Source organism: Theropithecus gelada, chromosome 11 (assembly GCF_003255815.1).
Source record: "Theropithecus gelada isolate Dixy chromosome 11, Tgel_1.0, whole genome shotgun sequence".
Lineage (NCBI taxonomy): Eukaryota > Metazoa > Chordata > Mammalia > Primates > Cercopithecidae > Theropithecus > Theropithecus gelada.
Window position 1 is genome coordinate 99960676 of NC_037679.1, and position 12813 is coordinate 99973488.

Sequence of the window (12813 nt, forward strand, 5' to 3'; positions counted from 1 at the left end):
TGGAAAATAAGCTAATGTTTTTCAGGATGAGGCCTGAGAACCACTTACATCAGAATCATCAGTTGTGATTTTTTTTTTAATGTAGATACCCAGGCTAATCTCCAAATCCACTAAATCAGGATGTGAGAGCTGGGTGGAAACACAGACAGGAGAAATTACAAGAACCTGCTTTTTAATAAAACCAAGGAGTAATTCTTTTTATAGTAAAATTTAAGAAACACTACACCATTAGTGCCTAACAAAGGCAAATCTGCTCTAACCACTACCACCATCATCCACCCATGCCCTTGCTTCTCATGTGCTTGATTTACGAGGAACTTTAAAATTGGAGCTGTCCTAGTCTTGCAATTTCAAACTTTCGGGATCGTAAGAATGTCTTCAAAAGCTTGTTAAAAATACAGAATCTGGAGGCAGTTCCAAGATGGCTGAATAGGAATAGCTCCAGGCTACAGCTCCCAGTGTGAGCGACACAGAAGATGGGTGATTTCCGCATTTCCCACTGAGGTACCGGGTTCATCTCACTGGGGCATGTCGGACAGTCGGTACAGGACAGTGGGTGCAGCCCACTAAGGGAGAGCCAAAGCAGGGCAAGGTATCACCTCACTCTGGAAGCGCAAGGGGGAAGGGAATTCCCTTTCCCAGTCGAGGGAAACCTTGACACAACACCTGGAAAATCGGGTCACTCCCACCCTAATACTGAACTTTACCAAGGGTGTTAGCAAACGGCACACCAGGAGATTATACCCTGCACCTGGCTCGGAGGGTCCCATGCCCACAGGGCCTCCCTCATTGCTAGCACAGCAGTCTGAGATCTAACTGCAAGGCGGCAGCGAGGCTGGGGGAGGGACGCCCACCATTGCTGAGGTTTGAGTAGGTAAACAAAGTGGCTGGGAAGCTCAAACTGAGTGGAGCCCACCACAGCTCAAGGAGGCCTGCCTGCCTCTGCAGACTCCACCTCTGGGGACAGGGCATGGCCAAACAGAAGGCAACAGAAACCTCTGCAGATTTAAATGTCCCTGTCTGACAGCTTTGAAGAGAGTAGTGGTTCTCCCAGCATGAAGTTTGAGATCTGAGAACGGACAGACTGCCTCCTCAAGTGGGTCCCTGACCCCCGAGTAGCCTAACTGGGAGGCATCACCCAGTAGGGGCAAACTCACACCTCACACAGCCGGGTACCCCTCTGAGACGAAGCTTCCAAAGGAATGATCAGATAGCAACATTTGCTGTTCAGCAATATTCACTCTTCTGCAGCCTCTGCTGCTGATACCCAGGCAAACAGGGTCTGGAGTGGACCTCCAGAAAACTCCAACAGACCTGGAGCTGAGGGTCCTGACTGTTAGAAGGAAAACTAACAAACAGAAAGGATATCCACACCAAAACCCCATCTGTACGTCACCATCATCAAGACCAAAGGTAGATAAAACCACAAAGATGGGGAAAAAACAGAGCAGAGAAGTTGAAAATTCTAAAAATCAGAGTGCCTCTCCCCCTCCAAAGGAATGCAGCTCCTCACCAGCAACAGAACAAAGCTGGATGGAGAATGACTTTGACGAGTTAAGAGAAGAAGGCTTCAGATGATCAAACTTCTCCGAGCTAAAGAAGGAAGTTCGAACCCATTGCAAAGAACCTAAAAACCTTGAAAAAAGATTAGACAAATGGCTAACTAGTATAACCAGTGTAGAGAAGTCCCTAAATGACCTGATAGAGCTGAAAACCATGGCACAAGAACTATGTGACAAATGCACAAGCTTCAGTAACCGAGTCGATCAACTGGAAGAAAGGGTATCATGATTGAAGATCAAATGAATGAAATGAAGTGAGAAGAGAAGTTTAGAGAAAAAAGAGTAAAAAGAAATAAGCAAACCTCCAAGAAATATGGAACTATGTGAAAAGACCGAATCTGTATCTGATTGGTGTACCTGAAAGTGATGGGGAGAATGGAACCAAGTTGGAAAATATTCTGCAGGATATTATCCAGCAGAACTTCCCCAACCTAGCAAGGCAGGCCAACATTCAAATTCAGGAAATACAGAGAATGCCACAAAGATACTCCTCGAGAAGAGCAACTCCAAGACACATAATTGTCAGATTCACCAAAGTTGAAATGAAGGAAAAAATGTTAAGAGCAACCAAAGAGAAAGGTCAGGTTACCCACAAAGGGAAGCCCATCAGACTAACAGCGGAGCTGTCAGCAGAAACTACAAGCCAGAAGAGAGTGGGGGCCAATATTCAACATTCTTAAAGAAAAGAATTTTCAATCCAGATTTTCATAGCCAGTCAAACTAAGTTTAATAAGTGAAGGAGAAATGAAATCCTTTACAGACAAGCAAATGCTGAGAGATTTTGTCACCACCAGGCCTGCCCTACAAGAGCTCCTGAAGGAAGCACTAAACATGGAAAAGAACAACTGGTACCAGCCACAGCAAAAACATGCCACATTGTAAAGATCACTGATGCTAGGAAGAAACTGCATCAACTAATGAGCAAAATAACCAACTAACATCATAATGACAGGAACAAATTCACACATAACAATATTAACCTTAAATGTAAATGGGCTAAATGCTCCAATTAAAAGAAACAGACTGGCAGATTGGATAAAGAGTCAAGACCCATTAGTGTGCTGTATTCAGGAGACCCATCTCATGTGCAGAGACACACATAGGCTCAAAATAAAGGGATGGAGGAAGATCTACCAAGCAAATGGAAAAAAAAAAGGGGGGGTTGCAATCCTAGTCTCTGATAAAACAGACTTTAAACCAACAAAGATCAAAAGAGACAAAGAAGGCCATTACATAATGGCAAAGGGATCAATTCAACAAGAAGAGCTAACTGTCCTAAATATATATGTACCCAATACAGAAGCACCCAGATTCATAAAGCAAGTCCTTAGAGACCTACAAAGAGACTGAGACTCCCACACAATAATAATGGGAGACTTTAACACCCCACTGTCAACATTAGACAGATCAACAAGACAGAAAATTAAAAAGGATATCCAGGAACTGAACTCAGCTCTGCACCAAGTGGACCTAATAGACATCTACAGAACTCTCCATCCCAAATCAACAAAATATACATTCTTCTCAGCACCACATCGCACTTATTCCAAAATTGACCACATAGTTGGAAGTAAAGCACTCCTCAGCAAATGTACAAGAACAGAAATTATAACAAACTGTCCCTCAGACCACAGTGCAATCAAACTAGAACTCAGGACTAAGAAATTCACTCAAAACTGCTCAACTACATGGAAACTGAACAACTTGCTTCTGAATGACTACCAGGTACATAACGAAATGAAGGCAGAAATAAACATGTTCTTTGAAACCAATGAGAACAAAGATACAACATACCAGAATCTCTGGGACACATTTAAAGCAGTGTGTAGAGGGAAATTTATAGCACTAAATGCTCACAAGAGAAAGCAGGAAAGAACTAAAATTGACACCCTAACATCACAATTAAAAGAACTAGAGAAGCAAGAGCAAACACATTCAAAAGCTAGCAGAAAGCAAGAAATAACTAACCTTAGACCACAACTGAAGAAGATAGAGACACAAAAAACCCTTCAAAAAGATCAATGAATCCAGGAACTGTTTTTTTGAAAAGATCAACAAAATTGATAGACCACTAGCAAGACTAATAAAGAAGAAAAGAGAGAAGAATCAAATAGATGCATTAAAAATTATAAAGGGGATATCACCACCAACCCCACTGAAATACAAACTACCATCAGAGAATACTATAAACACCTCTACACAAATAAACTAGAAAACCTAGAAGAAATGGATAAATTCCTGGACACATACACTCTTCCAAGACTAAACCAGGAAGAAGCTGAATCCCTAAATAGACCAATAGCAGGCTCTGAAATTGAGGCAATAATTAACAGCCTACCAACCAAAAAAAAGTCCAGAACCAGACAGATTCACAGCCAAATTCTACCAGAGGTACAAGGAGGAGCTGGTACTATTCCTTCTGAAACTATTCCAATCAATAGAAAAAGAGGGAATCCTCCATAACTCAATTTATGAGGCCAGCATCATCCTGATACCAAAGACTGGCAGAGACACAACAAAAAAAGAGAATTTTAGACCAATATTCCTGATGAACATCGATGCAAAAATCCTCAATAAAATACTGGCAAACCGAATCCAGCAGCACATCAAAAAGCTTATCCACCATGATCAAGTGGGCTTCATCCTTGGGATGCACAGCTGGTTCAATATATGCAAATCAATAAACGTAATCCAGCATACAAACAGAACTAAAGACAAAAACCACATGATTATCTCAATAGATGCAGAAAAGGCCTTTGACAAAATTCAACAGCCCTTCATGCTAAAAACTCTCAATAAATTTGGTATTGTTGGAACGTATCTCAAAATAATAAGTTATTTATGACAAACCCACAGCCAATATCATACTGAATGGGCAAAAACTGGAAGCATTCCCTTTGAAAACTGGCTCAAGACAGGGATGCCCTCTCTCACCACTCCTATTCAACATAGTGTTGGAAGTTCTGGCTAGGGCAATCAGGCAGGAGAAAGAAATAAAGGGTATTCAATTAGGAAAAGAAGCCAAATTGTCCCTGTTTGCAGATGACATGATTGTATATTTAGAAAACCCTATTGTCTCAGCCCAAAATCTCTTTAAGCTGATAAGCAACTTCAGCACAGTCTCAGGATACAAAATCAATGTGCAAAAATCACAAGCATTCTTATACACCAATAACAGACAAACAGAGCCAAATCATGAATAAACTTCCATTCACAATTGCTTCAAATAGAATAAAATACCTAGGAATCCAACTTACAAGGGATGTGAAGGACCTCTTCAAGGAGAACTACAAACCACTGCTCAATGAAATAAAAGAGGACACAAACAAATGGAAGAACATTCCATGCTCATGGAGAGGAAGAATCAATATCATAAAAATGGTCATACTGCCCAAGGTAATTTATAGATTCAATGCCATCCCCATTAAGCTACCAATGACTTTCTTCACAGAATTGGAAAAAACTACTTGAAAGTTCATATGGAACCAAAAAAGAGCCCGCATTGCCGAGACAATCCTAAGCCAAAAGAACAAAGCTGGAGGCATCATGCTACCTGACTTCAAACTATACTACAAGGCTACAGTAACCAAAACAGCATGGTACTGGTACCAAAACAGAGACATAGACCAATGGAACAGAACAGAGCCCTCAGAAATAATACCCCACATCTACAACCATCTGATCTTTGACAAACCTCACAAAAACAAGAAATGGGGAAAGGATTCCCTATTTAATAAATGGTGCTGGGAAAACTGGCTAGCCATATGTAGAGAGCTGAAACTGATCCCTTCCTTACACCTTATACAAAAATTAATTCAAGATGGATTAGAGACTTAAATGTTAGACCTAAAACCATAAAAACCCTAGAAGAAAACCTAGGCAATACCATTTAGGACATAGGCATGGGCAAGGATTTCATGTCTAAAACACCAAAAGCAATGGCAACAAAAGCCAAAATTGACAAATAGGATCTAATTAAACTAAAGAGCTTCTGCCCAGCAAAAGAAACTACCATCAGAGTGAACAGGCAACCTACAGAACGGGAGAAAATTTTTGCAATCTACTCATTTGACAAAGGGCTAATATCCAGATCCTACAAAGAACTCAAAACAAATTTACAAGAAAAAAACAACCCCATCAAAAAGTGGAAGAAGGATATGAACTGACACTTCTCAAAAGAAGACATTTACACAGCCAACAGACATATGAAAAAAATGCTCATCATCACTGGCCATCAGAGAAATGAAATCAAAACCACAATGAGATACCATCTCACACCAGTTAGAATGGCAATCATTAAAAAGCCAAGAAACAACAGGTGCTGGAGAGGATGTGGAGAAATAGGAACACTTTTACACTGTTAGTAGGACTGTTAACTAGTTCAACCATTGTGAAAGACAGTGTGGTGATTCCTCAAGGATCTAGAACTAGAAATACCATTTGACCCAGCCATCCCATTACTGGCTATATACCCAAAGGATTATAAATCATGCTGCTATAAAGACACATGCACACACATGTTTATTGTGGCACTATTCACAGTAGCAAAGACTTGGAACCAACCCAAATGTCCATCAATGACAGACTGGATTAAGAAAATGTGGCACATATATACCATGGAATAGTATGCAGCCATAAAAAAGGATGAGTTCATATCCTTTGTAGGGACATGGATGCAGCTGGAAACCATCATTCTCAGCAAACTGTCGCAAGAACAGAAAACCAAACACCACATGTTCTCACTCATAGGTGGGAATTGAACAATGAGATCACTTGGACACAGGGTGGGGAACATCACACACTGGGGCCTGTTGTCGGGTTGGGGGAGAGGGGAGGGATTGCATTAGGAGGTATACCTAATGTAAATGACGAGTTAATGGGTGCAGCACACCAGCATGGCACATGTGTACATATGTAACAAACCTGCACATTGTGCACATGTACCCTAGAACTTAAAGTATAATAAAAAGTTTTTTAAAAAAATACAGAATCCCAGGCCTCCCTTAGAGATTCTGACTCTGTTCTGGAGTAGAGCCTGAGAATCTGTATTTTAAACAATTGGTCTAGACAAATCTAATTGTCACATTAATTCGGGAAACACTGCCTTAACTCAAAAGAATGGACAGATAGTGATAGACCCAGGCAGAGGACGTTTTATGCAGAAGACGCCCTCCAGGATCCATGATGTCATCTATTATTTATCTCACCTTTCCACCTTGTAAGATTTGTGCTGGAGTATCTTAGCATATGCACCTTGAACTCCCTCAGGCTCAATCTGTGTACTCAGCAAAAAGAGAAAAAAAGTAACCATTTTAGGGTTTAGTGATTATGACATTCTTCAGCACTAAATCCCACAATGGTGATCAAGGCACTCTGACATAGGATCCACTTTGTTCCTACTAATCCTCCCCTAAGCCCACACAAAACTTCAACCAGACTGAGAGGATCACCTGCAGCCTGTCCAGCATCTTTCCACCAGTTAGAAGAAGACATCCTTGTTTTCTGGATGACTGCAACTCAGGGTCACCAGCTTGGTGAGGGGACAGCCCCATTGTGTGACTTTTCTCCAGGTAGATGAATCTCACGCCACAGCACATGGCTTGGCAAGCAGAACGTGTGCTGGATTTCAGATCCATATACAGCCCCCGAGAGGGAAGCAGGGAAGTCCTATGACTGGGAGAACATGTTTGTAAAGTGATGTAAGACTGGCCCAGAAAGAAGGAAAAGGAGAAAGAGAATCAACTCTTGACATGGTTAAGACAAAAAGAGGATAGTCGAAAAAACTTGGGCAAAAAGTAAATGGTAGGTCTCTCAAAGGAGGCTCATGTGAACACCATGCATACTTGCTCAGGTAGAAACAAGAAGTGGGAGCGTGCTGTTTACAGTGTCCCAGATGGAACAGTATGGTTATTCATACTTTTCTGTCCTAAGCATGCAGGGGTCCCAGGGTGGTACTGGGTCCTTCCTACCTCTAAGCTCCTCTGCGTTCTTCCTTGGGGGATATCTGATTTTCTCTCTCACTCATGGCTGTCAGTGGGAGCTGGTTTGCACCTGGCCATCCTAAAGTCAATTTGAGGAAATGCATAATCTGATAGCATGAATACAGGGTCACAAGGTCACCCCCATAACTTATACTGAAACCTTCTAAGCTCCCAAAGGGACACACCCATTGACATCCCCCGGTGGGGTTTTTATGAACCCTGAGGGAGGTTCCAGAAAACTGGCTTAGAGTCATTGATCCCTCCCTCAATAGGGATATAATTATTATTGCTTGCTTTTGCTATTGGTAGCTTACACAATTCAACTAAGTATCCTTATTGACTCATGATTTTTTTAAATCTTCCTAGAATCCTGGAGATAATGAGCAAACAGGATGAAGGGTAATTAAACTGGCTTTTAGTTACAGGAAGCCCTGTGGAAAAAAAGAGCACTGGAGATCTAGAAACAGGGCCCAGAAGAATGTTTGAGGTTCATCTCAGGTGCGCAAGCCTCCGGCACTCCAGTCCCCTGGACCCGCCTTTTAAACGCTTATTCTGTCTCTTTCTAACTCCTTTGTCTCTGCCGGACTCGGGGTACCCGCCGGGTGGTGTGGGACTGGTTTCCCCAACATATTTGTCTCCATTCAACTTCACAGATGACACCCTGCCCGCTAGGTCAGGTGTTCTCCAGCCAAGAACACTATTACAGCTGCCTGGCTTCTGCCTGAGCAGCGTCAGGTGTGAGGAGCGTGCATGGCAGCTGCCCAGCGGCAGGTAAGTCAGCTGGACACACCTTGTACTGTCTCAGAAGTCAGAAGAATGCTTGCTCCTGCAGCTAGCCCAGGCTGCCTGGGTGAGAGGCTTTTCTCTATATATATCTATGTTTGTTTGGTGTGATGAGTCCTGATGTGAGTCTCTGACATTACATCATTTCAGAGCGAATAAAACGTGGGAGCACCAAGAATAACAAGACAGGTCTTTGCAAAAAAGGAAAGAGGAGTACACCAGACGGCTCTGGCTGGCTCCTCATGGCACACTGTGTCCTAGCTGATGGAAAGAATAGCGAGGCTTTGGGTAGAACTCCTGCCATTTTATGGCTTGAGGAAGCTGAGCCAGTGATGAGCCTTGGGGATGGGTGAGAGAGTCCTGGTGTGTCTGGGTGCTCTGCCAAGTAGTGAGGGTGGTGCTGGGGTCACCACCCTAGGTACACAGACATCCTCCTGGTGAAGCTTCACCAAGTGTATGTGCATGGGCAATATCCGACCCACCCAGGTAAGCCAGGGCTTGTGGAGCTGACAGTCTTCCCGCTGTTTCATCCACTCTCTTGCCCTGTATCACTCTTCCCTTCATCCCTGTCTGCCTGTCTTTTTCTCTCTCTTTCCTAGATGCACCCACTCATTTATTCATCTATGTAACTTCTAGGTATGAATAGAAACGAGTAGTGAATGAGACGTTCATGGAAACAGCCCTTATGAAACTTGCTTTCCATAAAGCTGTACCACAATAAAATATGATGAGTCTTATGAAGGAGGACGTAAAAAGTGCTATGGGTGCCTTAGGCCTCCTCTTCTCTCCTTTTATTCTCTCCTTCTGTCCCATCACACTTTCCCTTTTTTTCTTCTTGTCTCCATACAAACTCTTTCACTCTCTTTCCCTGGACTCCCTCACTTCTCTGCTCCTTTCCTGTCCCAGCTTTTTTCTCCTCTGTCATCTCCCTTCTCACTCTCTTCGATCTTTCCCTGATTGCTTCTCTCCCTTCCTTTTTCTCTTCCTGCCTTTCCTTCCACCAGTCTCCCAGCCTCACCCTGAACCCTGACAATGCTCAGTTCTCATTTTAAAAGACACTTTCCCCAACTTCAGCCCCATGTGCACACACCGGGGCAGTCACATCCCCGCTCACACATAAAACACCTCCCTAGGGGGTTCCAGCATTTGATCCTGTTACCTGGGGAGCAGGGGGAAATGGCTGCTTCCCTTGCTGAAGTTGGATGCGCAGGCTCATAAAATTCAGAGGCATTAGAGTTCCATGGTGAGCCGGAATCACAAACAAACCCCAGAATGTGTTGAAATCTTACCCTTAACTTTAAATGAGGAGGTTAAAATTTGGCACAGAGCAGTTTATAGATCACCTTCTGCATCCACTTCACAATCCTGTTAGGTCAGGTGGATAACTATCATTATTATCATTATCTCCATTTACAGACCAGGAACCTGAGGCTGAGAGAGAGAAGCACTTGCTCAAAGTCACACAACCACAGTGGCACAACAGGATTCGATCTTAGGTCCTCTAACAAAGCCCTCATTAGTTCATGATAGGAGCACACAGCAAAATGGAAGTGAGGCCTTTGCCCCAGAGATTGCCACCTCTCTTGCACAGCCCCTACCACACATAGGCCTAAGGACAGGGCTACGTTAGACATCCCTAAGGCCCTTGGGATTCTTATTCTGTCTCGTTGCCTGCATATATGTAGATATAATGACAATGTATGTGCACAAGCCCACACACGTGCTCACCTCCCCCATACTGATGGCTCTAATTTCCACGTCTACTCACTTCGTTCTCAATCCCCATCTCCCATCTGAAGGCACGGAATTCAGTGTCAGATGCTTCAATGAGCGACTGAGATGAAAATGTGACCTCTCGCCCATTTTCCCCTCCACATCCCTTTTTCCTAAGGGCCCATACACACACACACACGCACACGCGTGCACACACACGCACACGCACGCCCTCCAGGTTAGCGCTGTAAACTTACTCAGATGCTTCAGTTCTGTCTCCAACTGGGAGAGTCTTCTTATCACTGCCCCGTCGCGCTCGTTCAGATGTAAAGGGAGCTCCTTGTGGAGACCACCCATAAACGGGTTTCGTAAAGTCCCCTTGCTAAAAAATACCAGAAGGAGATGGACAGTAATGGCCAGAGTCAGCCCAATGCAGAGGGCTTTGGAGCGTTTTCTCCAAAACATCATCTTCTTCCTGGGGCTCGTCCACTCCCTGTGGGGTTGAGTGCGTCACTGCCAGAACAGGCTAAGAATCAGAACCAGCCCAGCTTTTGTGGGAAACAGAGGTTCTGGGGTGCCAGCTGAGTTGGTCTCCCCTGTGTAGACACCTATGGGAAGCCATGGGCGGCCTCTGAGGAGAAAAGTCTCTTATTGCCTTCTTTGTCTTTATGCCCCGAGAGCATAACCGCTCAGCAGCATTTCACAGGTTGCTCAGGGAGATCACACTCCCTTGAAGCAGTGGAATATAATCAAACATCTTGGCTCCTCCTGAAACCCGCTCCCACCCATTTCAGTCCCGATAAGTTGAAGATCTTAAGTAGTTTAGACACACGCCTTTGCTCAAGGAAATTCACAGCAACCGCCACTGCTGTACATCTTATTGAATGACTCATGATTCTCTTTTACTGATTAATCCTTTTCCTCATCCCGTCTTCCCCTTCCCATCTGCCGTAAGAACAAAGAGCTTGTAAACCAATAAATTGGGTGGAGCCCGAGAGCTCTGGAACGGGAGCAAGCCTCCGATGCTCCGGTCCCCTAGACCCGCCTTTTAAACACTTATTCTGTCTCTTTCTAACTCCTTTGGCTCCGCCGGACTCGGGGTACCTGCCAGGTGGTGTGGGACTGGTTTCCCCAACAGCTTTGTCTCCACCCAACTTCATAGATGACACCCTGCCCGCTAGGCCAGATGTTCTCCGGCCAGGAACACTATTACAGCTGCCTGGCTTCTGCCTGAGCGGCGTCAGGTGTGAGGAGCGTGCATGGCAGCTGCCCAGCGGCAGGTAAGTCAGCTGGACACACCTTGTACTGTCTCAGAAGTCAGAAGAATGCTTGCTCCTGCAGCTAGCCCAGGCTGCCTGGGTGAGAGGCTTTTCTCTATATATATCTATGTTTGTTTGGTGTTTAATGTTCTGTGTCCCTGGAAAAACCACCTGGGAGACTCTGATAGGGCATGTGAGGTCTGGTCCTGTGGGTGTAAGAAGGGGATAAATAGGATGGAAGAGAAATAAAAAAGCGAGAAGTCTCTGTACACTCAGATCCTCGCTTTTTTGGAGAGCCGGGATCTAAGATGTCTTTTTACCTCACTCTACAGGGTTTTGGACATAGTAGGTGTGCAACAAATGCTTGTCCCACAAACTTAAGGAGAGATTTTCTTGCTAGTTCCTGGGACCTCAGGAGGTCCTGCCTAGAAGCAGGTGGAGAAGAGCTGGAGGCAGTGCCCAGGGGTTGAGCCTCAAGGGATGACCCTGATTCACCGGTCTCTGCCCTTGCTTGTCGTCTGCACAACTTCATACACTGGGCTTCTACCTTGCCCCAGCTTCCAGTAACTCCTTTGCCTCCACACCTCACACTTATAAGATGTTTTGGACGAATCACCAATGATCATCATTGTAGAAAAAACACCAAGGCTAAAAGTTTTAAGTTCTCAGTCTACTGTCAATCCCATCAAAATCACAGCTTCCACCCCAGCCTGGCTCTTTGGACTATTTACTAGGTCCCAAACACAGCACATGGTGACATGTGCTGAGGCAGACATGTGGATTAAAGGAAAGAAATGAGGCCTTAGGAAAAACAGGACAAAAATAAACAAAATGAAAAAGAATCACTTCTTTTGTTTCGCAGGGATAGAAAATGTCTCCCAGCCTCCCACTTGCAAATTAGGCTCAAAACATAAAAAACGCATGATCCAGCCAGGCAAGGTGGCTCATTCCTGTAATCCCAGCACTTTGGGAGGCCGAGGCGGGTGGATCACCTGAGGTCAGGAGTTCAAGACCAGCCTGGCCAACATGGCAAAACCCTGTCTCTACTAAAAATAACAAAATTAGCTGGGCATGGTGGCAGGCGCCTGTCATCCCAGCGACTCGGGAGGCAGAGGCAGGAAAATCGCTTGAACCCAGGAGGCGGAGGTTGCAGTGAGTTGAGATCGTGCCATTGTACTCCAGCCTGGGCAACAAGAACAAAACTCCATCTCAAAAAAAAAAAAAACAAAAAAACATGATCCCTTCTCCTTCTAGGACAAGATGAAATGCATACATTTATCTTCTCTATTCCTTCCCACTAAGGCAAGTAAAAACTACACATGATATGTAAAACAAACCTAAGAAGACTGAAAGGTGGAGAGAAGAGGCAGGCTGACTAGAGATCTCCAGATATCCTAGCTATATTAGGAAATGATGCTGGAGCAGTCAACAATTTGGAAATGCCAAGGGGCAGAGACAATAAAAGCCCCAAGAAAAAGCTGCTTTCTCTAACCAAAGAAACAGGAAATGGGAAGC

General features: G+C 44.2%; 1 protein-coding gene across 1 annotated transcript in view; it reads right to left on the minus strand.

The window, feature by feature from the left end:
* GALNT8 (polypeptide N-acetylgalactosaminyltransferase 8) overlaps positions 1–10822 on the minus strand; it is a 62112-nt gene extending 51290 nt beyond the window's left edge. Inside the window, exon 1 of the mRNA XM_025401448.1 lies at positions 10297–10822. Within this exon, the coding sequence (XP_025257233.1) occupies positions 10297–10507 (211 nt within the window). The 5' untranslated portion in view covers positions 10508–10822. The remainder of the gene's footprint in view (positions 1–10296) is intronic.
* Between the last annotated feature and the right edge of the window lie 1991 nt (positions 10823–12813).